Consider the following 24,798-nt stretch of genomic DNA (forward strand, 5'->3'; position numbering starts at 1 on the left):
GGAAAGTTGTGTCTCAAACCTATTTCTGAGTAGCTATCGGACATATCATATGGAAATTAATATCACATTTTGCCTTTATGCTCAGTTGGGTGTAATTGTATAAAAAATGATATTACAAAGTTTAAACGGTTGAATTTTGTTTAAGAATATTGTTATATACTCTGTTTTTATAGTTTATTCTCCGTTTGTTAGCAGCTCTACACTAAATCAGTTTCTCTGGGTGTGCGCCAGCTCATGCTTTTTAGTCAAACAACCAATAATACTGTGTGCATCTTGTTCTTTTCCTGTGTTTTGTTGGTATGTATATGATGTTTATTTATTCAATAAAATGTCGTCATAATAGCCAGATTAAATTTGAGAGGAATAGTCAAAGCGATATACTAGAAAATGTACTGTATAGGTGTGTTTTTGTTTTGAGGAATCCCTTTTTCTTTGAGATGATTGAGTCAGGAATGGACACCAAGAGGTAATGCTAATGTCTGATTATTTCTTTTTTTTATATTGATATTTTTACAGAGAATGTGCATTCATAACTTCCTCAGTGGGCAAGCATAAATATAATTATGTAACATCAGATAGAGTTCTTTCTTTTTATTCTGCTATTAGATCGCAACAAGCACAATGCTTACAATTCACAGAACATTTTTATACAGACAATAATATATATTTTTTATTCCAAACAGGGTGATTTGTTTTTAATGATTTAAATATGTACCCTGGTTCAATATTACAGTAATTTACATAAACATCTTTCATTTTTATCATTATACCATGTCCAGTTTCCCTACTTGTATTACATTCATAATTTTACTGCTTAGATTTGGTCATTTTCCTAGCGTTTTACATATTTTGTTGAATTCATACCAAACTATTAAAGTGAGGTGAAACTTTGCATTGAGACCTTTGTTTGAAAGCATAACACATGTGAGTAGCAAACCACAACCTTGCCTTAGCCCTACATTAACCCTGCATTTTAGCCCTATTCCTTGTGCACAAAATTTGCATTTTGTCGACAATAGGCCATTTAAAAATAATTTCAGATTGAAGTGACATACTCTCCCCTCTGTATTTATTTGGACAGTGAAGTTTACATGTTTAATTTGTCTCTATAATCCAGCATTTTGGATTTGAGATCAATTGTTTCATTTGATGCAACAGTACAGAACGTAACATTTTATTTGAGGTTTTTTTTTCATGCACTTTATGTATCAAGTCCCAACATTTGAAGGTGTCAAGTATTTGGACACATTTACTTGTGGTCTATTATAGTAGTCAGAAGCTTGGTAATTGTTCCCATAGTCCTCGCACGCAATGCCTACACTGTACATCAAACTTGTGACTCTTCAAAGTTGTTGGATACATGATCAGTTTCTTTTGGTTGTGTTTTGGATTATACTGTGCCCAAAAGGAACTGCATGGTGAATAATGTAGGTTGTGTTTTAAACAGGTAGCCCAGCGCTGATCTTTTTTCCACTAAATTGGTCTTTTGACCAAATCAAAATCAGATCTTCTCTCATCAGATCTTTTTCAGACCTGATCAGATTCGTCAAACGCAGCCGAATTGTTCATTTTGGAATCACTTTTATTGTAAATAAGAATAGAATATGTTTATGAACACAACAACAATGTGGATGCTACTATTATGGATAATCGTGAATGACTACTGAATAATGATAAGTGAGAACGTTAGAGGCACAAAGACCATACCCCCAAAACATGCTAACTTCTCACCATTACCAATAACGGGAGTTTTTTGGTGGCAGGGCATGATATTTATGCCTCTGTAACGTTCTCCCTCATCATTATTCAGGATTCATTCATGATTATCCGCAATCATGGTAGCTTCTTACATTCCTTTAGAAGTGTTCAGAAAAATATTTTATTCTTATTTACAATAAAACTGACTCCAAAATGACACACTATATTATTCACCATTCAGTTCCTATTGGGCACAACGTAACCCAAAACACAACCAAAACAAACTGCAAATGCATCCAACAAGTTTGTGGAGTCACATGCTACCAAATACTAAATGTTTGACTCCTTTTAATACACTATAAGTGAATTTGTCCACATACTTATGACACCGTCAAATGGGCCGTCTAGATACATATAGTACTTTCATTTCTAAACGGTAAAACAAATATGTATGAACATACCCTCAAATAAACGGTGACATTCTGTGCTGTTGCCTCATAAAACATTTGATCTCAAATCCAAAATGCTCAAGTATAGAGACAAGTTAAAACTTTTAGCTTCACTGCCCAAATAAATATGGAGGGGAGTGTGTACAACATTTGAGATGAATGCAGTCTCCACCAATGGAGGAAAGAGAGACATCACCAGATCAAATAAACCAAACAGGTCCAGTGAGAGGTTTCAAGGTCGCCACTTAGCCAGCCACATAAAGCACAAGAGAACAATGGTTATGTCACACATCAAAATGGCACAGAGTGGGACCAGCAGCAGTAGCAGTGTTGTTGTGCATCATGCGAGCACGTTGAGGGCATCTGTGAGCATCTTCAGCTCGTCCTTGACAGACTCCAGGCCTCCTCGGATCTTCAGGGGATTGTCCAGGACCTCTATGCTGTAGGTGTAGGGGTCAAACCGCACAGAGAACGGCCTCTTAATTCCAGCCACATACGATCTGTCAGGAAAAACACAAGGCAAATATACAATGTATAAAAAGTCTAATATCTATTGATTGGTCAATGTCTGTCTGTCTGTCTGTCTGTCTGTCTGTCTGTCTGTCTGTCTGTCTGTCTGTCTGTCTGTCTGTCTGTCTGTCTGTCTGTCTGTCTGTCTGTCTGTCTGTCTGTCTGTCTGTCTGTCTGTCTGCCTGCCTGCCTGCAGTTCAATGACAAATTCTCATCATTCTTATTGTATCAGGCAATATGGGTATAAAGGGTTCACCTTTTCTTCAGTAGAGGCCAACTACAAGAAACATGCATTCAATATGCATTGAATCACAGAAAACTGATTTACATTGCACTGCAACTACATATTAACCATCTACAGTCTAAGCCTCTAGAGAACGATATCGACTAACCAAACATATAGAATTGTTTTAATTTAGTAATAACATGGACCATTTAGCTGATTTGAAATTTTAGGACACCTGTAGGTATACATTTTTTTTATTTTTTATAATATTACCTTTCGCCTTACTGCTATTAGACCATAGAAACCCACTGAATAACACACACATACATGGCAAATAAGAGAAGCAAAAAATATAGACTACTGTTCAAAAGTTTGGGGTCACTTACAAAAGTCTTTGTGTTTGAAAGAAAAGCAAAAAATGTTGTCCATTAAAATAACATAAAATTGATCTAAATACTGTGTTGACATTGTTAATGTTGTAAATGACTATTGTAGCTGGAAAAGGCAGATTTTTAATGGAATATCTACATAGGCGTACAGAGGCCCATTATCCGCAACCATCACACCCGTGTTCCAATGACACGTTGTGTTAGCTAATCCAAGTTTAGCATTTTAAAAGGCTAATTGATCATTAGAAAACCTTTTTGCAATTATGTTAGCACAGCTGAAAACTGTTCTGCTGATTAAAGACTAATTGAGTATCTGGAGCATCAGCATTTGTAGGTTCAATTACAGGCACAAAATGGAACAAAGCAGTTTCTTCTGAAACTCATCAGTCTATTCTTGTTCTGACAAGTGAAGGCTATTCCATGCGAGAAATTGCCAAGAAACTGAAGATTTAGTACAACACTGTGTTCTACTCCCTTCACAGAACAGCACAAACTGGCACTAACCAGAATAGAAAGAGGAGTGGGAGGCCCTGGTGCACAACTGAGCAAGATAACAAGTACATTAGAGTGTCTAGTTTGAGAAACAGACATCTCACAAGTCCTCAACTGGCAGCTTCATTAAATAGTACCCGCAAAACACCAGTCTCAACGTCAACAGTGAAGAGACGACTCCGGGATGCTGGCAGGTAGATCAGCAGGTAGATCAGCAGGTAGATCAGGTTTACAACAAAAACTGATGTAAGTTGGTAAAATAATAAAACTAGTGTGAGCCCGGACTATACGGCTTGTACGTGTGCGCTTGTGTGTGTATGCATTCGTGTGTCAATGGCCGTGTCTGAAATCTGTCTTGCCTACTACTTACTAAAACTACATGCTGTGTACGTCAGTGGAGGCTGGTGGGAGGAGGAGCTATAGTAGGGCAGCTCATTGTAATGGCTGGAATGGAATTAATAGAAGGTATCAAACAAATCAAACATATGGAAACCACATCTTTGACTCCATTCCATTCATTTATTTCCAGCCATTACAATGAGCCTGTCCTCCTATAGCTCCTCTCACCAGCCTCCACTGGTGTACTTAGGGTACTACATACTAATTTGTATGTACTGTTGAATAAAAATGTATTCAGCAAACAACAAATATCAACATTCCACTCATCCATACTGAGAAGGCATCATCTAATGCTCAATCGCGCTTGTTAATTTTTCATTCAGCTTTGAAAGGATGATTCCTCAATAGTGTGCAGTGAATTCTACTTCATGTAAAGCCAAAATGAGTATGACTTCCTGGCATACTACGTTTTCTAAATGTATATTTTTGCATACCAAAAAAGCCTACTATTACGCCTACAAGTATGGGTATTCTGACACGGCCTATGTGTGTCTGGTCCGTTACCTGAGTTTCTCTTTGGCATCTGTGAAGCTCTCAGAGACAAAGTATACAGACTGGTAGTTCTGGTCTTGGTAGGGCTGAATGGCAGCAGCCTCTGGGTCAAACTCCCTCCTCTCTGGCTCATCTGACAGAGCATGCTGGGCAAGACAGGGGGAGAGTGAGAGATAGAGAGGGAGGGGGGGGCGGGTGGTTAATGTCTGGACGTCTGGATATTACTGTAATTCAACATTTAATTGAAAATTAGGTTAGGGGAGGTTTATTCTGTTCCATTATGTTGTCTATATTATGGTGGCTTATATCTAAGATGAACCTCTTAAGGATCTTTTTTTTGTTGCCTAAAATGACATACCCAAATCTAACTGCCTGTAGCTCAGGACCTGAAGCAAGGATATGCATATTCTTGATACCATTTGAAAGGAAACACTTTGAAGTTTGTGGAAATGTGAAATTAATGTATGAGAATATAACACATTAGATCTGGTAAAAGATGTGCAGTTTTTTTCATCATCTTTGAAATGCATGAGAAAGGCCATCATGTATTATTCCAGCCCAGCTGCAATTTAGATTTAGGCCACTAGATGGCAGCAATGTATGTGCAAAGTTTTAGACTGATCCAATGAACCATTGCATTTCTGTTCCAAATGTTGTATCAAGTCTGCCCAAATGTGCCTAATTGATTTATTGATACATTTTCAAGTTCATAACGTGCACTCTCCTCAAACAATAGCATGGTATTATTTCACTGTAATAGCTACAGTGCAGTTAGATTAACAAGAATGTAAGCTTTCTGCCCATATCAGATATGTCTATGCCCTGGGAAATGTTCTTGTTCCTTACAACGTCATTCTAATCACATTAGCGCACATTAGCTCAACTGTCCCGTGGGGGGGGGGGTCACCGATCCCGTAGAGGTTTTAAGGTTTTATGGTATGATTTTAGATTGGAGAGAGGAAGAGAATACTCCATGTCTAAAACCATGTACTCACCACTAGCTCTCCATATGAGGAGAGGAGTCCTGCCCCGTAGGCTTTCACAATGCCACCCTGTTTACACAGACCAAACTCCACCGTGAACCAGTAGAGCTGAGACACACACACACACACACACACACACACACACACACACACACACACACACACACACACACACACACACACACACACACACACACACACACACACACACACACACACACACACACGCTTTCTAAATGAGTCATGTTTCCACAGCTTTACACTTCATATGTTTTGCATGTGTGGTAGGAAGCAAATACGGGATCAGGAAGCAAATACGGGATCAGGAATAATCCAAGCCATGTTGCTACAACAAAACTTACCGTTGACAGTTTCTCAATATCTTCTTCTGAAGCCCCCAGTGAAGCAAGACCGATGTTCTACAAGACACATGCGATCTCTGTTAGTTAAGCATGACAGAGTATCATCTTTGGTTCATGGTATACAAAGCAGACAAAAGGGTGATGGGTAGACAGCTCAAGTCAAGGTGCAGGCCAGAGGCCCAACTCTCATTTTAGAGCTGCTCCTTTAATAAATGTTATTGGGTTAAAAAATGTCCATCTTCACAATCAATACATCAGAATCAATAAAGCCAATAAAGCCGCAGAATTTGTCACCTGAGAAAACTGGGCGAACACCCGGTCAGCCAGAATGGGGACGTGGCCCAGAAGTTCGTGCACACAGTCCCTATCGCAACATCACAAAAATAATGAGATGATTAAGTGCTCACAGTCACACAGGAGATGGAGACAGAAAGTGAGAATAAGATGCCCAGTACATATTTCCTACAATTATCGTACAGAAAGTGCATGATGCTGTCTCGATCTAAGAAGGTGCAGATAAGGAAGAGAGAGGTATGGAAAGAGAGAAATTAAGAGAAATAGATGATACAGGACAGAGAGCTGTTTGGACTGCAGACCTGAGTTTAAATACTATTTGAAATCTTTCAAAATACCCTGCAAGAGATGCATAATAAGTCATGTCACCTTTACCAGAATTGCAGGAAATTGGCAAGCGGTTCCCAATGACAAGTGGTTTCAACTCGCTGTTCACATTTGAGGTATGGTCCAACAGAAGGTCTAACCGAATTATTCATAATGTGTTTCGGGGTCCATATTATGGACACCGAAACACATTGAGATATTATTTTACTGTAATAGAGGAGAAGTTTTCTAACAATCTCCTTTAAATGTCCCAAGTCCTCAAATTGCACGCAGAGCAGACACTACTAAAATGGTATTATCGATGAACATTGATTCTGTATGCTCAGTACTACATACCACTAGCAGGATTTTATCCACAGACTGTTATACTAGCTGTCTAGTCTGTGTTTTATAAATGTGCAATAAGCATAAAACACAATTATATAAGGAATTGGCAACACATTCTCATTCTGAGAAATAAGGTAGGCTACTCGATTTCAACATGAACAAAGTGGACAGGCTATCATGCTGTTCAAACAGTAGGAGACAGACAGAAGGGTGTGTTCATAACAATTCAACTGTTGTGCCTTGTTAGCTAGCAAATAGATCCAAGTAGGATAAACATTAAATATAAAGATTAGCTGACTGCTCACTAGCACGTGGGCTTGTGTTTGAGAGATTGTTGATGAGACCGGGGTTAATTTTCTATAATGCCTACAAGAAGTTAGTCATTATTAGTGAATTTGCATTATAAATGTTTTTTGGTGTTTTTTTAACAAAATGGTATTGTCATAGACAAACTTGAAAGTCAGATCGGTTTTCTGCCCTATCTATCTCTAACCCTACTACATAAGGAACGCATGTGGCAGCTCCCTAATGATTGATAAGGATTTTCATAGGGCAAATGGACGGTCCATTACTAGACGTCCACGGGTGCTATTAAAAAAGGCAGACGGCCTCAGGTCGCGCACCAAAGCCTGGTCTCAGGGAAGTAAAAAAATAAAGTTTCCAGGGCACTCGGTTTCTGAGATACTGTATCTCAGGGACCGTCCATTTGCCTTATGAAAATCCTTAGTCAGACAGTCAGACCCAGAGCTCTGAAACTTTATAAACCTGTTCTAGAGCTTAAGTCGGTAGTGCATGGTGACTCTAGAAGGTGGCTCTAGAAGGTTCTCAGGCCGAGAAACAGCCTAGTCCATTTGCAATATCTTCAATTAATTTTTAGCGTAGCGAAAATGACAACCTTTAGAAAAGTCTTTCTGTCCGATAGCTCTTTCAGGGACCCCTAGCAACGCCTGAAAAAAAAATGCATTTTCAGCACTAATGAAGGTCGCTGCTCGGGCTCCGAAAGACCTATCGAGCCAAAACTCGGGATTCGGGGTCGCCGCAGCTAGGCCTACACAAAAAGTCAGAACTGGAACCGCAGCTAGAACATAACTATGTGTTTTAAGGTCTTTTAGGCGCTGTGAATTTTGGGCCGGCTCTGAAATATGTGATAGTTGTCTTCTAAACGAGTTGGAAAAAGTGGGTTTGTGTCAGTATGTATGAGTTTGGTGTCAGTATGATATCTTATTGACTGATGGATGGCTGACTTGATGGCTGAATTATTGTCCATTTCCAATAAGTTTAAACAGTGATGAACCATCACCAAATGGACAGGCTGAAATCAACACTGAAAGGGTTGGAAAATGGCATCACCATAGTCTCTGGGATATGCCGAGTTCAACGAGGTGCCCCACTTGACCGTAGCTCGCTTGGTCTGACGCAGCGACTGTGCAAAAAGTAGGCCCAGAATGAAGCCTGGCAATTAGTGATTTCAACATGCTTGTGACATATTGTGGCCTCTTCGTCACACAGAGACACAGCGATTTCAATGGGGTCGTCGAGGGGAGGTTGGGTTTGATAAGCCACAGAGTTATTCTCTCTGCGCTCACAGGTTCATGTAGTTTGACACCGAGTTTCTCCATAAGGATAACATGGGTTTACAGATTATACTCTAACTTTTTGCTACATTAATTACATGCTTAATCATTTGGACAAGTATGCTGCCTCTCTTGTATTGTGTTTTGGAGAAAATGGGGGTCATGTTAGCAGTAACTGCATAAGGTTACTATGAAACCAAGGGAAATAAAAACATTTTTTCTCAATTCCACGCTATGAGCAGTTACTGCATTTTTGCTTAGTAGGGCAGTACTGCAAAAAATCAGGCTCAACTATTTTGATGAAATAATGACATTATTATTGGGTCTTATGGTTGTGGAAGGCTTATATTTGGATACACAGTTTATTAAGTAAAGCACCCCATTCACGTAAGTGGTTTGCTCTTACAGCGAGTCACGTGGCCGTGGCTTGCTATATAAAGCAGGAAGACAAGCATCGAGGTATTCAGAGACTGTTTGATTGAACGTTAGAAAGGGCAAAATGAGTGACCTAAGCAACATTTAGTTGGGTATGATCATCGGTGCCAGGCACACTCAGGCACACTCACATCTCAGTATCTCAGTATCTCAGCCCACTTGGGCTTTTCACGCACGACAGTGTCTAGGGATTACTGACAATGGTGCGACAAACAGAAAACATCCAGTCAGTGGCAGTCCTTTGGGCAAAAACTGCTCGTTGATGAGAGGTCAAAGGAGAATTGCAAGGGGGTATGCTCTAAAACTTTTTGTGTGCGTTCAAGTCCCCTACGCGACTCAAATTAGAAAAACTATCTCCTGCTGGTCCTTGAGTCAAATAAATGCATTTGTGATGTTTGTAGATCAATTTTAATAATGTATGTACAACGTTGTACAGTTAAATATACACGTATGTGCAATATATGTAATAAACAGGATTATTAACCGTGTGTCTACAGGGCTGAAGAAAGATGCCTCATTAAATTTATTATTATTATTAATTATCAAGGTGTTGCACTTCCCTTTGCAACACAATAACACAAATGTAATTGTGTAACGGCGTTCTTCGTTTGTAGAAAGAGAGTCGGACCGAAATGCAGCGTGGTGGTTACTCATGTCTTTAATAAATGAAGAGCGATACATGAAATAACTATTATACAAAAGCAAAACAACAAACGGAACGTGAAAACCTAATTACAGCCTATCTGGTGAAACTACACAGAGACAGGAACAATCACCCACGAAATACAAAGCGAAACCCAGGCTACCTAAATACGGTTCCCCATCAGAGACAACAAGAATCACCTGACTCTGATTGAGAACCGCCTCAGGCAGCCAAGCCTATACTAGACACACCCCTAATCAACCACAATCCCAATGCCTACAAAAACCCCAATACAACAATACAATAACCCCATGTCACACCCTGGACTGAACAAATAATTAAAGAAAACACAAAATACTAAGACCAAGGCGTGACAAATTGTACATTAAAAAAATGAATAATTTAATCTGGGATTCAAACCCTTGCTGCACACTGTGAATATGATCAGGAGCTTGGCTCACTACATTGTGAGCTATTTAACCAGTCATTTAAACACACGCGATTTCGTAACTTTGATTAGCAGAACTTCTGTTAGGAACGCTTTCATGAAAAACTGCTCGATCACATCCAACTACAGTACGTCAATGTTTTTAACTGGCTGATGTGGAATTTGTTACATTATAGTTAGTTGCATGACATTTGCGGCATACATGATCTTGAGCAAAGTCATTATAGCCTATCATTTCACTTCCCCTGTGAGAACCATGACCATGAGGTTGATTTGGCTTTGCTGTACCACAGTCGAAGCCTGACAGCAGACTACCTACCAAAGGTTGCACTGTATCCAAAACAATGTAGAAAAATGTAGATCAGCTATCTTTTAACCGGGGTATGGAGAACTAGGATGTTGTGCAATGTTAAGATAGAAATATAGCATGTAGAATTAGGAATCACATCAGCTCTATTCATGACATCTCTATCTGCAACTTTCTACAATGTTTGCATACTGAATAAGGCCATGGTGAAACAGTAGTACTCACGGTTCAGGGGAGTGCATGGGAGAAGAGGCGTGGCGTATATACTGGGTACACTGGAACACACGGAAGGCCAGACTGGCTAAAAAGTCTCTGGCGGAGAGGAGACCTGCCACGGGACGCAGCTGGAACCCTGTTCGCTCTGTGTGTGAGAGTGAGTGAGTGAGAGTGAATCTTAACTTTCAGGAATGGGGTCAAAAACTAGAGCCAAATTTGTAGGAATATTTTGTATTCAAGATGCGCTAAAAGCACTAGAAACCACTGTTACTGTTCCGTTTGTCCCAGCCGCTAATAGCAAAGGTTACTAACGTAACCATGGTTCTATAATAATAATAATAATAATAATACTAAGCGGCGCATTCAGCTGACTGAGGAAAACATTTTTCACAGTACATTCATTCAAATTATTTCTGGAGTTGCCAATGAAATTGCAGAGAGACGCATGCGTCTTGTGAGAAGCTCAATGACAATGGCTGCAATAGGCGCCATGTATGGGTACCTCTGAGGAAGCGTGACACGTCCTCCAACTGGGGGATGTTTTCAGGGCTGTATCCACAATGTCTCTCCAGCAGACGGAAGGCATCCAGGTGCTCACTGCAGGCATGGGTGGTGTACAGGTCCCTGAGGGTGGAGTACACCTCTCTCCTATCCAACACACACACACGTGGGAGAACACAAAGACATGCATGCACGTACGCACACACACATGGATATACACACACACACCAGAAGGTGAACACACATGATGGAAACAAATATAATTTTGTAGATAAAATTGCAGATGAAAATGTAGAAATCTTAAAACACAACTGTGAGTCGTCATGGGAAAAGGATTGATTTCTCTGCATTTTCAAGACAGAAATGTTATAGAAGTCCAAATATATACATTAAAAAAGAGAAGACTTCTTTATAACCCATTTCCAGAATGGTGAGCTGAATGTGTGGCCTCTCTTTGATTGAGTTATGGCAGCATATTGTCCTCTAGGTCAACTATAAATCTCTCCAAAACAAAACTGTTTACTCTCTTATAATCGGGTTATCCATGAGCAAGTCTACGTTCCAAATGGCACCCTTTTCCCTATATAGTGCACTGATTTTGAACTGGGCCCATAGGACTCTGGTCAAAAGTAGTGCACGATATGGGAATAGGTTGTCATTTGGGATGCAGAACAAGTCGTGTACCAGATGGTTGACAGTCACTTCGGAGAAGTTCGGTCGAGGGACCTGAAGGTTTTTTTTTACAAGGTTTTTATATTGTTCAAACACAATGTTTCCGTTTGGTGGAGTGAGTCAAACAATGAACTGACATTTTAGACTGACATGATATCTGGGCAATTGACTTTAATCTGTGACATTTGCACATAAATGATCAAAAGCTTTTACTCTAGATGGCTTGATAGCACCCTCCATCCGTGGCAAATCAGGAAAATAACCATTAAATAACCTTTACCACTCTGAGTCAAAATCACAAATAGTATGAAATAAACACGTCTTTGTGCAAATGGACATGTAAACAGAGGGCTGAAGCATAACAGAAAGCATACAATAAACAACCCTTGCACGATAAGTATTGAGATGTGATGAGTCATTGTAGTTGCTCAGGCCCTGAAGCCAGGATATGCATATAATTGGTACCATTGGAAAGAAAACACTTTAAAGTTTATAGAAATGTTAAAATAATGTAGGAGACTATAACACCATAGATATGGTAGGAGAAAATCCAAAGAAAAACCAACCAGAATGTTTTTTTGAGAGCACATGCTCTTACAATGGAAAGTATAGGGGCATACTGAATTCTAGCTCTCAGGATGCAATTCCTATGGCTTACATATACATAGGGTGTCAGCAGTCTATGTTCAAGGTTTCAGGCTTGTAACTTCCAAAACAAAAAATAAATATCAGTTTTAGTACGGGGACACAGTCTTGTTTGTGTTTGGGCGCACGATGAACATACTTCTTTCCGTAAGAAATACTGTAGCTTGATTACATTTTAGAGTATCTGAGGAGTAAATAGAAACGTATTTGACTTGATTAAACAAAGTTTAGCGGTAGATTTTCAGATTCCTTTCTCTGCATGTTGAACGACTGGATTATTCAAATCAATGGCACCAACTAAACAAACTAACAACTAACAACTAACAAAATGACACTACATGTTATAGCTGAGACCCTTTGGATGACAAATCAGAGGCAGATTTTCTAAAAGTAAGTGAATATTTAATCGCTATTTGTGAATTTATGAAACCGGTCCTCAAACAACCTCATGGCATGCTTTCGCTGTAATGGCTACTGTAAATTGGACAGTGCAGTTAGATTAACAAGCATTTAAGCTTTCAACCGATATAAGACACTTGTATGTACCTAAATGTTTAATATCCACACGCCTATCACTGATTAAGGTTTGAAAACTTATCACTGATTTTACCAGAGAATATCATGCTAGTGCCACTCACCATGTACCGATCTCCTCCTCTGTGTATTCTACTCTGGGGATGGGCTCCCCTCTGACAAAGAGAAGAATGAAATTAGTAGATATACACCATTGTAGCTTCCTATTCCTGGATAAACCTTGAATCCACTTTTTTGATGATTTTTACATGACATTTTAAGTAGTTATTCATCTCCATTTACTGTGAAAGTTTCATGACTCTTTGTATTTGTATTACTACATGGCAGACCTAGAAAAACTATAGTTTTAACTATTCTTTGTGGAAAACTATTTTTCCAGGGAAATAAATAGTTACTTTTGAGGTGACCACAACTATTTGAATAGAGATCCCCAAAAAATACTACTTTTTAAAACAATTTGAATAAAAATCTCATAAAGTAACTACTTAAAAAAAAATTCTGTACTGTATTTGGAACTGCATGTTAAGATAGAAATATAATGAATAGAGCACACCAAATCTAATAAACCATTCCAATCTATAGGACAGTCATAATTGATATAAACAATTTTTATCTGAACATTTTGTAAATGTCCATTCTCCTGAATGTCCATTTCCATAAAGTCTAACCATTTATATATACAGTACCAGTCTAAAGTTTGGACACACCTACTCATTCAAGGGTTTTTAGTGAAGACATCAAAACTATGAAATAACACATATACACATACATATGAATAATGTAGGGAACATTGTATTAGGTAGCATTGTTTAAAGTGGCTAGTGATATATTTTACATCATTTCCCATCAATTCCCATTATTAAAGTGGCTGGAGTTGAGTCAGTGTGTTGGCAGCAGCCACTCAATGTTAGTGGTGGCTGTTTAACAGTCTGATGGCCTTGAGATAGAAGCTGTCTCTCGGTCCCAGCTTTGATGCACCTGTACTGACCTAGCCTTCTGGATGATAGCGGGGTGAACAGGCAGTGGCTCGGGTGGTTGCTGTCCTTGATGATCTTTATGGCCTTCACGTGACATCGGGTGGTGTAGGTGTCCTGGAGGGCAGGTAGTTTGCCCCCGGTGATGCGTTGTGCAGACCTCACTACCCTCTGGAGAGCCTTACGGTTGTTGGCGGAGCAGTTGCCGTACCAGGCGGTGATACAGCCCGACAGGATGCTCTCGATTGTGCATCTGTAGAAGTTTGTGAGTGCTTTTGGTGATAAGCCAAATTTCTTCAGCCTCCTGAGGTTGAAGAGGCGCTGCTGCGCCTTTTTCACGATGCTGTCTGTGTGGGTGGATCAATTCAGTTTGTCTGTGATGTGTACGCCGAGGAACTTAAAACTTACTACCCTCTCCACTACTGTTCCATCAATGTGGATAGGGGTGGTGTTCCCTCTGCTGTTTCCTGAAGTCCACAATCATCTCCTTAGTTTTGTTGACGTTGAGTGTGAGGTTATTTTCCTGACACCACACTCCGAGGGCCCTCACCTCCTCCCTGTAGGCAGTCTCGTCGTTGTTGGTAATCAAGCCTACCACTGTTGTGTCGTCCGCAAACTTGATGATTGAGTTGGAGGCATGCGTGGCCACGCAGTCGTGGGTGAACAGGGAGTACAGGAGAGGGCTCAGAACGCACCCTTGTGGGGCCCCAGTGTTGAGGATCAGCGGGGTGGAGATGTTGTTGCCTACCCTCACCACCTGGGGGCGGCCCGTCAGGAAGTCCAGTACCCAGTTGCACAGGGCGGGATCGAGACCCAGGGTCTCGAGCTTGATGACGAGCTTGGAGGGCACTATGGTGTTAAATGCCGAGCTGTAGTCGATGAACAGCATTCTCACATAGGTATTCCTCTTGTCCAGATGGGTTAGGGCAGTGTGCAGTGTGGTTGAGATTGCATCGTCTGTGGACCTATTTGGGCGGTAAGCAAATTGGAGTGGGTCTAGGGTGTCAGGTAGGGTGGAGGTGATATGGTCCTTGACTAGTCTCTCAAAGCACTTCATGATGACGGAAGTGAGTGCTACGGGGCGGTAGTCGTTTAGCTCAGTTACCTTAGCTTTCTTGGGAACAGGAACAATGGTGGCCCTCTTGAAGCATGTGGGAACAACAGACTGGGATAGGGATTGATTGAATATGTCAGTAAACACACCAGCCAGCTGGTCTGCGCATGCTCTGAGGGCGCGGCTGGGGATGCCGTCTGGGCCTGGAGCCTTGCGAGGGTTGACACGTTTAAATGTTTTCCTCACGTCGGCTGCAGTGAAGGAGAGTCCGCATGTTTTAGTTGCGGGCAGTGTCAGTGGCACTGTATTGTCCTCAAAGCGGGCAAAAAAGTTATTTAGTCTGCCTGGGAGCAAGACATCCTGGTCCGTGATGGTGCTGGTTCTCTTTTTGTAATCCGTGATTGACTGTAGACCCTGCCACATACCTCTTGTGTCTGAGCCGTTGAATTGTGATTCTACTTTGTCTCTATACTGATGCTTAGCTTGTTTGATTGCCTTGCGGAGGGAATAGTTACACTGTTTTTATTCGGTCATGTTCCCAGTCACCTTGCCCTGATTAAAAGCAGTGGTTCGTGCTTTCAGTTTCACGCGAATGCTGCCATCAATCCACGGTGTCTGGTTTGGGAATGTTTTAATCGTTGCTATGGGAACGACATCTTCAACGCACGTTCTAATGAACTCGCACACCGAATCAGCGTATTCGTCAATGTTGTCGTCTGACGCAATACGGAACATATCCCAGTCCACGTGATGGAAGCAGTCTTGGAGTGTGGAATCAGATTGGTCGGACCAGCGTTGAACAGACCTCAGCGCGGGAGCTTCTTGTTTTAGTTTCTGTCTGTAGGCAGGGATCAACAAAATGGAGTCGTGGTCAGCTTTTCCGAAAGGAGGGCGGGGCAGGGCCTTATATGCGTCGCGGAAGTTGGAATAGCAATGATCCAAGGTTTTTCCCGCCCTGGTTACGCAATCATATGCTGATAAAATTTAGGGAGTCTTGTTTTCAGATTAGCCTTGTTAAAATCCCCAGCTTCAATGAATGCAGCCTCCGGATATATGGATTCCAGTTTGCAAAGAGTCAAATAAAGTTTGTTCAGAGCCATCGATGTGTCTTGTTAAAAGTTCATTTGTGGAATTTCTTTCCTTCGTAATGTGTTGTAGCCAATCAGTTGTGTTGTGACAAGGTAGGGATGGTAATAAAGAAGATAGATTGTTAAAAGACCAAGTCCATATTATGGCAAGAACAGCTCAAATAAGCAAAGAGAAAATGACAGTCCATCATTACTGTAAGACATGGACAGTCAATGCCTATGTGCCAACATTTCTTCAAGTGCAGTTGCAAAAACCATCAAACGTTATGATGAAACTGGCTCTCATGAGGACCACCACAGGAAAGGAAAACCCAGAATTACCTCTGCTGCAGAGGATAAGTTCAGTAGAGTTACCAGCCTCAGAAATTGCAGCCCAAATAAATGCTTCACAGAGTTCAAGTAACAGACACATCAACTGTTCAGAGGAGACTGTGTGAATCAGGCCTTCATGGTCAAAATGTTGCAAAGAAACCACTACTAAAGTGCACCAATAATAAGAAGAGGTTTGCTTGGGCCAAGAAACCTGAGCAATGGACATTAGACCGGTGGAAATATGTCCTTTGGTCTGATGAGTTCAAATTTGAGATTTTTGGTTCCACCAACCGCTGTGTCTTTGTGAGAAGCAGATCTCTGCATGTGTGGTTCCAAACATAAAGCATGGAGGAGGTGTTTTGATGGTGTGGGGGTGCTTTGCTGGTGACACTGTCAGTGATCTTTTATACATTCAAGGCATACTTAACGTGCATGGGTACCACAGAATTCTGCAGTGATACGCCATCCCATCTGGTTTGCACTTAGTGGGATTATCGTTTGATTTTCAACAGGACAATGACCCAACACACCTCCATGCTGTGTAAGGGCTATTGACCAAGAAGGAGAGTGCTGCATAAGATGACCTGGCCTTCACAATCACCCGACCTCAACCCAATTGAGATGGTTTGGGATCAGTTGGACCAGAGTGAAGGAAAAGCAGCCAACAAGTGCTCAGCATACACAAGGAGTCGCTAGAGTGCGATGACACAAATTAAACACCCCCGGCCAAACTCTCGTAACCGAGACGACGCTGGGACAATTGTGATCTGCCCTATGAGATTCCCTGTCACGGCCGGTTGTGACACAGCCTTAGATCAAACCCGGGTCTGTAGTGATGCCTCAAGCACTGCATTGCAGTGCATTAGACCGTTGCGCCACTCGGTAAGGGTAGGCCCTAACCAATTATATTTTGTACAGATAAGTATAAGGAAGTTGTGACGCTCAACTACTATGCCACTGAAAAGGTAAAAAGCTGCAAAACATTTTATGATACCTGGAGATACTGCAGAGTAATTCAAAGCCATTTGTAAACAGCAAGTTGGAGGCTTAGCAAAAACAACTTGAACTTTCTCCATCTGAGGATAAATGTTCTTGTTTCAAACACACACTATACCGTCTTTAAAGGGATTGTTAACTCAGACTACAAATTAACATGATTTTCAACCTACCTAGGCTGTAATTGATTCAAGAAGGCAGTATTTTCAAAAAATGGATTTACCTTTATTTTTCTAGGCAGATCAATTAAGGACAAATTCTTATTTTCAATGACAGCCTAGGAACAGTGGGTTAACTGCCCTGTTCAGGGGCAGAACGACAGATTTTTACCTTGTCAGCTCGGGCATTTGATCTTGCAACCTTTCAGTTACTAGTCCAACCCTCTAACCACTAGGCTACCTGACGCCCTAGTATTGGGATTTTTTGTTTCCTTTTGACACTTAATAGGCATATTTTGTTACTGTTAGCGTTCTCAGTAACACTTAACAAACTGTTCTGGCGCCTGTGTAATTAAACTGTAATAACCTTGAGAAACATTTTATTAACATGTTACCTAACACTTTGGTAATTGCATAGCAATGAGCAATACAGTACTCTACAGGAATAGTAACTGCTCCTTATTCCACATGTTATAACTCCATTATTATGCAATTATAAAGCAATTTCCACAATCTTATGGAGGGGTTAGAACCTAAATTATTTTCCAATCGTTTAGTTCTGAACAGAACCCCTCAAAAAAATGGTTTGGTTCCACTGTTACTATACACAAAATACCCCATAATGACAAAGCAAAAACAGGTTTAAAAAAATGTTTGCTAATTTATTTAAAATTAAAAAACTGAAATAACTTATTTACATACGTTTTCAGATCCTTTGCTATGAGACTCGGAATTGAGCTCAGCTGCATCACGTTTTCATTGACCATCGTTGAGATGTTTCTACAACATGATTGGAGGTCACCTGAGGTAAATTCAATTGATTGGACATGATTTGGAAAGGCACACACCTGTCTATATAAGGTCCCACAGTTGACAGTGCATGGCAGAGCAAAAACCAAGCCATGAGACCGAAGGAATTGTCCTTAGAGCTCCGAGACAGGATTGTGTCAAGGCACAGATCTGGGAAGGGTACCAAAAAATGACTGCAGCATTGAAGGTCCCCAAAAACATAGTGGCCTCCATCATTCTCAAACGGAATAAATTTGGAACCACCAAGACTCTTCCTAGAGCTGACCGCCCGGCCAAACTGAGCAATCGGGGGAGATGGGTCTTTGTCAGGGAGGTGACCAAGAACCCGATGGTCACTCTGGCAGAGCTCCTGAGTTCCTCTGTGGAGATGAGAGAACCTTTCAGAAGGATAACCATCTCTGCAGCTCTCCACCAATCAGGCCTTTATGGTAGAGTAGCCAGACAGAAGCCACTCCTCAGTAAAAGGCACATGACAGCCCGCTTGGAGTTTTCCAAAAGGCACCTAAAGACTCTCAGACCATGAGAAAGGGTTTGGGTCAGGGTTAGGCTTCTCTGATCTGATGAAACCAATATTGAACTCTTTGGCCTGAATGCCAAGCGTCACGTCTGGAGGAAACCTGGCACCATCCCTACGGCGAAGCAAGTTGGTGGCAGCATCATACTGTGGGGGTGTTTTTCATTGGCAGGGACTGGGAAACTAGTCAGAATCGAGGGAAAGATGAACGGAGCAAAGTACAGAGAGATCCTTGATGAAAACCTGCTCCAGAGAGCTGAGGACCTCAGTCTGTGGCAAAGGTTCACCTTCCAACAGGACAACGACACTAAGCACACAGCCAAGACAATGCATGAGTGGCTTCGAGACAAGTCTCTGAATGTCCTTGAGTGGCCCAGCCAGAGCCCAGACTTGAACCCGATCAAACATCTCTAGAAAGACCTGAAAATAGCCATGTAGCAACGCTTCCCATCCAACCTGACAGAGCTTGAGAGGATCTGCAGAGAAGAATGGGAGAAACTCCCCAAATACAGGTGTATCAAGCTTGTGGAATCATACTTGAGGCTATAATTGCTGCCAAAGGTGCTTCAACAAAGTACTGACTAAAGGGTCTGAATACTTATGTATATGTGATATTTCTATCTTTAATAAATTAGCAAAAATGTTTAAAAACCTGTTTTTCCTTTGTCATTGTGGGGTATTGTGTGTAGATTGAAGGAAACAAAACAACTAATCAATTTTAGAATAAGGATGTAACCTAACACAATATGGAATAAGTCAAGGGGTCTGAATACTTTCCGAATGCACTGCATATTCAAGTACCTTAAAATATGATTTGTTTTTCTGAGAGGTATTCCAAATACTATTTGTTTTTCTGAGACCTGTATTATCAAAGAAAATAGTTGCCTTTTTGTTCAAATGATATAAACTATATTCGACTACCTCCAGTTTGTACTGTATTTTCAAATAAACTACAAAATACAACTACAGTATTTTCTTCCCAGGTCTGCTACATAGCAGTATATTGAAATATCTATATATATTAATTCGTGAAATTAGAAATGTGATTTCTTAGGGCTTATGTTTAAAATGAATAAATGTTGTAATGAGTCAAGGTATAATTATTTCTGGCTTACTGTTTATATCTGAAGGCAATGTCTCCAATCATCTTCCTCCTCTGCCGATAGACGCTATCTGTGAATCCCTGTACAAAACCGTCACACAAAACATGAGTAGTGACCCAATATCTATAGTTTCACATTTGATCTAGTGTCATTATACTGTTATTAGAAATATGGCATCATTATAGCAATGTAATAAGATTATTATCTGATGTAGGCTCAACGACAGTCAAAACTTGTGAGTTGCGCCCAAAACGTTGTTTCCCATTTAATATTAATCATGTAATAACAGTGTAATAACAATGATATTCTCACTCTCACTCTCTCTACATAAGCAGCTAGAGTGATTGTTTCCATTCATTCACTCACTGGGTGTTCTTGGTCTAAATCTGGATCAAATTTTGTGATAAGGTGGTGACATCTGTCCAGCTCAGAGATTTTCTTTGGGAACCAGTGAACTGAAAAAAGACCATAAAGATTTTTTGGATTTTTTTTTTTTACAAACATGCTCCCATTTCCATGTATACCTTTAGTTCTTGTCACTGCAAAACACGTAATGCACACAAATGTTTGGACAAAGCCTGCCATCTATCGTAGATGAATAGCCTTGGTCAACTCAATAGCAGCTACAGTATGACTAAATACAATGCAAAGGTGGCTATATCTAAGGAGGTGACCAGACAATCAAGTCTTGAGATTCAACAGGATCATTCAACTACACTTTTTGAGATCTTGTGAGTGTGAAGATGGTTCAGCTAGGTTACATTTGGGTCATACATTGGCTATACAATATTAGATGGTCTTACACCTGATAGCTGCTTCTGTTTAAGCCTCGAGTTCCACAGCATTATGTGTTCTCACCTGTGCTCGTGAGACTAGTACGGTTTAAATAAAGTGCATTATGCAGAAATTATTGAAGGTTCTCACATTTGACTTCTTTGGTGGTTTTGACGTCCTCTGCTATCCTCTTGATGGAGCTGATGAGGGTGCTGACATCAGACAGGTGCACCTCGCAGCGAACAAAGTACTCCAGCCCCTCCAGGCTGTCCCGGGGCTTCCTGCACGGCCGTGTTTCCAGGTGGTGGATCTTAGCTTCAAACGTCTATCAGGCACAACATATATATCTCTTAGGCTCTTCTCAATTGCTCAAACATCTATCGTTTCCTCGTCTACCCCCCTTCATCTGCACAGTGGTGGAAAAAGTACCCAACTGTCATACTTGAGTAAAAGTAAAGATTTCTTAATAGAAAATTACTCAAGTAAAATTCACCCAGTAAAATACTACTTAAGTAAAAGGCTTTAACTACTTGGTTTTAAATATACTTAAGTATTAAAAATACATGTAATTGCTAAAATATACTTAAGTATCAACAGAAAAAGTATAAATAATTTAAAATTCATTATGTTAAGCAAACCAGACGGCATCATTTTCATTATTTTTTTTACTGATAGCCAGAGGTACACTCCCACACTCAGACATTTATATTAAAAAAAAAAAAACGTGTTTAGTGAGTCCGCCAGATCAGAGGAAGTAGGGATGACCAGGGATGTTGTCTTGATAAGTGTGTGAATTGGACCATTTTCCTGTCCTAAGCATTCAAAATCTAACAAGCACTTTTGGGTGTCAGGCGAAAATGTATGAAGTAAAAAGTATTTTCTTTTCTTTAGGAATGTAGTGAAGTAAAAGTCGTAAAAAATGTAAATAGTAAAGTACAGATACCCCCAAAAAACTACCTAACTCATACTTTAAAGTATTTAAACTAAGGTTTACACCACCACTGCATCTGCACTAGAAAATAGGAAATGTCTGTCAAGCACAACATACTTCTCTTAGGCTCTTTCTCATTTGCTAAAAATGTTTCCTCGTCTCCACCCCTTCATCGGCACTACCTAGAAAAGACTTGAGAACATTATTTTATGGTGGAATCTCATCATTAGACTGGTTCTCATCTGGCTTGTTCTTGCAGTGAAGGAAAGGAAGTGAGGAGATATTACACTTTATGTACATCATAGAAGACTGAAATATAACCAAACCGTTTGACATAGAAAGACTGGATTTTCATAGTTAAAGTTTTTAATTATGAAAAAGATTAAGGTTGGCTTGATTAGATTAGCCCACACATTTTAAGATGTGGACAATTCAGGGATATTTTATTTTCCCTTGATAAGAAATTACTATACTTTAAAACAAGTTGTTGTTGATAGCATAAGCTACACCACGAAAACAATATCGCCATAGAATCATTCCCATTTAGGAAATATATTTAGGAATAATCCTTGACACCTTTGTTCAAGGCTCCAACAATCTGCTCTGCATTTTTTGCCATAACATTCGAAGAGCTGAGAGCAAGCACTAATAGGTTTAGGCTACAACATTTTCTCACACCTTACAACTCCGAATTGATTGCCTTCTTGAATATCTCCTATTTTCCCGTATGTTCATTCAAAATATTAATTGTGCAAAATATGTATCCCACTCTCCATTTGAACAAAAACAAGTGTTGGTTTGTGATAATTGGTAGACTATTAGGTTAAATTCGATGTTGTTTATTTTCAAAGTTAAACGTTTCCCTTTAAATCTTTTTTTTTTAATTACCCAAATCCTATTTAGGCTCTTTAATACAGAAAAAGGCCTAGCTCGTTTGTACTTACCTCGAACACCTTGAGAGAGCGTGACAGTGCTGGTGTCTTGGAACTTCTCAGCGTGAAGAAGAGATTGAGCAGAGCTTTTCCATCCTCTTCCTCAAACACGATCTGTTCAGTCGCTTCAGCCGCCTCTGCCGCGGCTGCCGCTGCTTCTCGTTCCTTCCGCGCATCCTCGATCAAACTTTGTCGTCTCCCAATGAATCTTGGAGACTGCGCCAAAAAAAGAGCAACATATTGGATTTAAAACAGCGTTACTGTTATGTCTGTGAACATATTTAAACTCGAACATATTTATCTCGACCACCGGCAGCGCACAAGACACAAGACACCATAGAGCCTTGCATTTTACATTTTACAAACACGCATAAGAACACCAATGCAGTCTAAGTAAACCTGACGCATACCTTAGTCTTAGTGATTTAAAAGCCAAGCTGCTAAATCACAATAAGTTATTTTCCTATAAAAAAGTTACCATTTACCCAACCGCTCCTGCATAATATAGTGCCCTCTCCAATGAGCCAGGCTCTCTGCGCGCATTGAGGCAACATAAAAAACGTCTTAAAAAGATATAGTTTATAAACTATAGAAATAGTTTTGACCATTTCTACTCAAAAGTTGAGTATGATAGGTCTAAATGGAATGGTAATAAGAACGTTACTCCTTACCGTAACAGAATCAGACCTCTCGAGCTCGGACGCTGCCCTGCGCATACTCTTCGTTGAGGAAGAAGAGCTGCTTGAAATCGGCATGGTCAGATTCTGGAGTGTGTAAAATAGTGTCTTTGTATGCGTGTGTAATGTGAGTGTCTGTGTATCTGAGCGTCTTTTATTGATGCTCCCTGCACTGCGTTGACTTTGCTTGGTGTCTTTTTCCCCCACGCGGAAGAACTTGTCTGTCTTATTTATTGGGGACGGGGGAGGATTTGTTTGTCCTTCCTGACGTCAAGCATCCCGTTCTCTTTATCAAACAACACAGCATCCGACACATGTTCCCATATTTGCCTTGATTATTATGTAACAGAGCAAGTGGCATTTTAAAAGCCATTTTCGTGTTGTTTCGTTTTGGTATCCTAATGTAGCAAGGACATTTATATTGATCTCCAATCATAGCTGCGGGAAGTAGGGGTGCTGAAGGTTCTGCAGCACCTCCTGATAAATTGAAATAATGTGTGCAAAATTATATGACTACTCCTGTCTGAACACTGATGAACATGGGCAGCACATGCACCAAATATAGAACAGTTTCTTGCTCTGCTGCCATAGAAATCTAATCCATAGCACCCAGCTAGCACATAATGTTCTGAGAACCATATGTTTTTTAGAGCTTGGTGAGAGCATGTTTGTCCAATGGTTATTTTGCATATAACCTTCCCATAAAGTCTCCTACATGTTTCTTCATGGTTCTATTTAAAGTAATATTCTCAAATTATTCAGAGACCGTAAAGAAACAACCGTCTTCTGTGGGAATTATAATACTTTAGCATAATCTTTTCTGCAGGTTCAATTTAAAGTCCTGTTTTCAGAACATTAAGAAAACTTTCCATAAACCCCCCCTAAAATCCTTAATAATGTTCAAAGAAGGTTCTAATAATATTATTATTAATCAGCTCCTCTGTAGAGATGGGTGAACCTTCCATAAGGACAACCACCTCTGCAGCCCTCCACCAATCAGGCCTTTATGGTAGAGTGGCCAGATGGCAGCCACTCCTCAGTAAAGGCACATGACAGCCCGCTTGGAGTTTGCACCTAAAGGACTCTCAGACCATGAGATTCTCTAGGCTAATGAAACCAAGATTGAATTATATTTTTGTTCAGTATACAGTACCAGTCACAAGTTTGGACACACCTATTCATTCCAGGGGTTTTCTTTATTTTTTTACTATTTTCTACATTGTAGAATAACAGTGAAGACATCAAAACTATGAAATAACAAATATGGAATCATGTAGTAACCAAAAGTGTGTTTGTTATATTTTATATTACATATTTGAGATTCTTCAAAGTAGCCACCCTTTGCCTTGATGACAGCTTTGCACACTCTCTCAACCAGCTTCATGAGGAATGTATTTCAATTAACAGGTGTGCCTTGTTAAAAGTTAATTTGTGGAATTTCTAATGTGTTTGAGCCAATCAGTTGTGTTGTGACAAGGTAGCCCTATTTGATAAAAGACCTTGTCCATATTATGGCAAGAACCGCTCAAATAAGCAAAGAGAAATGACAGTC

General features: G+C 40.2%; 1 protein-coding gene across 1 annotated transcript; it reads right to left on the reverse strand.

Moving 5' to 3' along the window:
• Positions 1-576: 576 nt before the first annotated feature.
• On the reverse strand, positions 577-23,466 carry th (tyrosine hydroxylase). Its single transcript, XM_035790399.2, has 13 exons — positions 23,241-23,466; positions 22,582-22,785; positions 20,857-21,031; positions 20,299-20,387; positions 19,945-20,012; positions 13,028-13,078; positions 11,074-11,219; positions 10,581-10,716; positions 6,295-6,364; positions 6,001-6,057; positions 5,651-5,746; positions 4,668-4,801; positions 577-2,647 (listed from the first exon to the last, which is right to left on the reverse strand). The coding sequence occupies exons 1-13, from the start codon at positions 23,322-23,324 to the stop codon at positions 2,488-2,490; spliced, it is 1,470 nt and encodes a 489-aa protein (XP_035646292.1). The 5' UTR covers positions 23,325-23,466; the 3' UTR covers positions 577-2,487.
• Between the last annotated feature and the right edge of the window lie 1,332 nt (positions 23,467-24,798).

This window comes from Oncorhynchus keta, chromosome 17 (genome assembly GCF_023373465.1).
Source record: "Oncorhynchus keta strain PuntledgeMale-10-30-2019 chromosome 17, Oket_V2, whole genome shotgun sequence".
Taxonomy (NCBI): domain Eukaryota; kingdom Metazoa; phylum Chordata; class Actinopteri; order Salmoniformes; family Salmonidae; genus Oncorhynchus; species Oncorhynchus keta.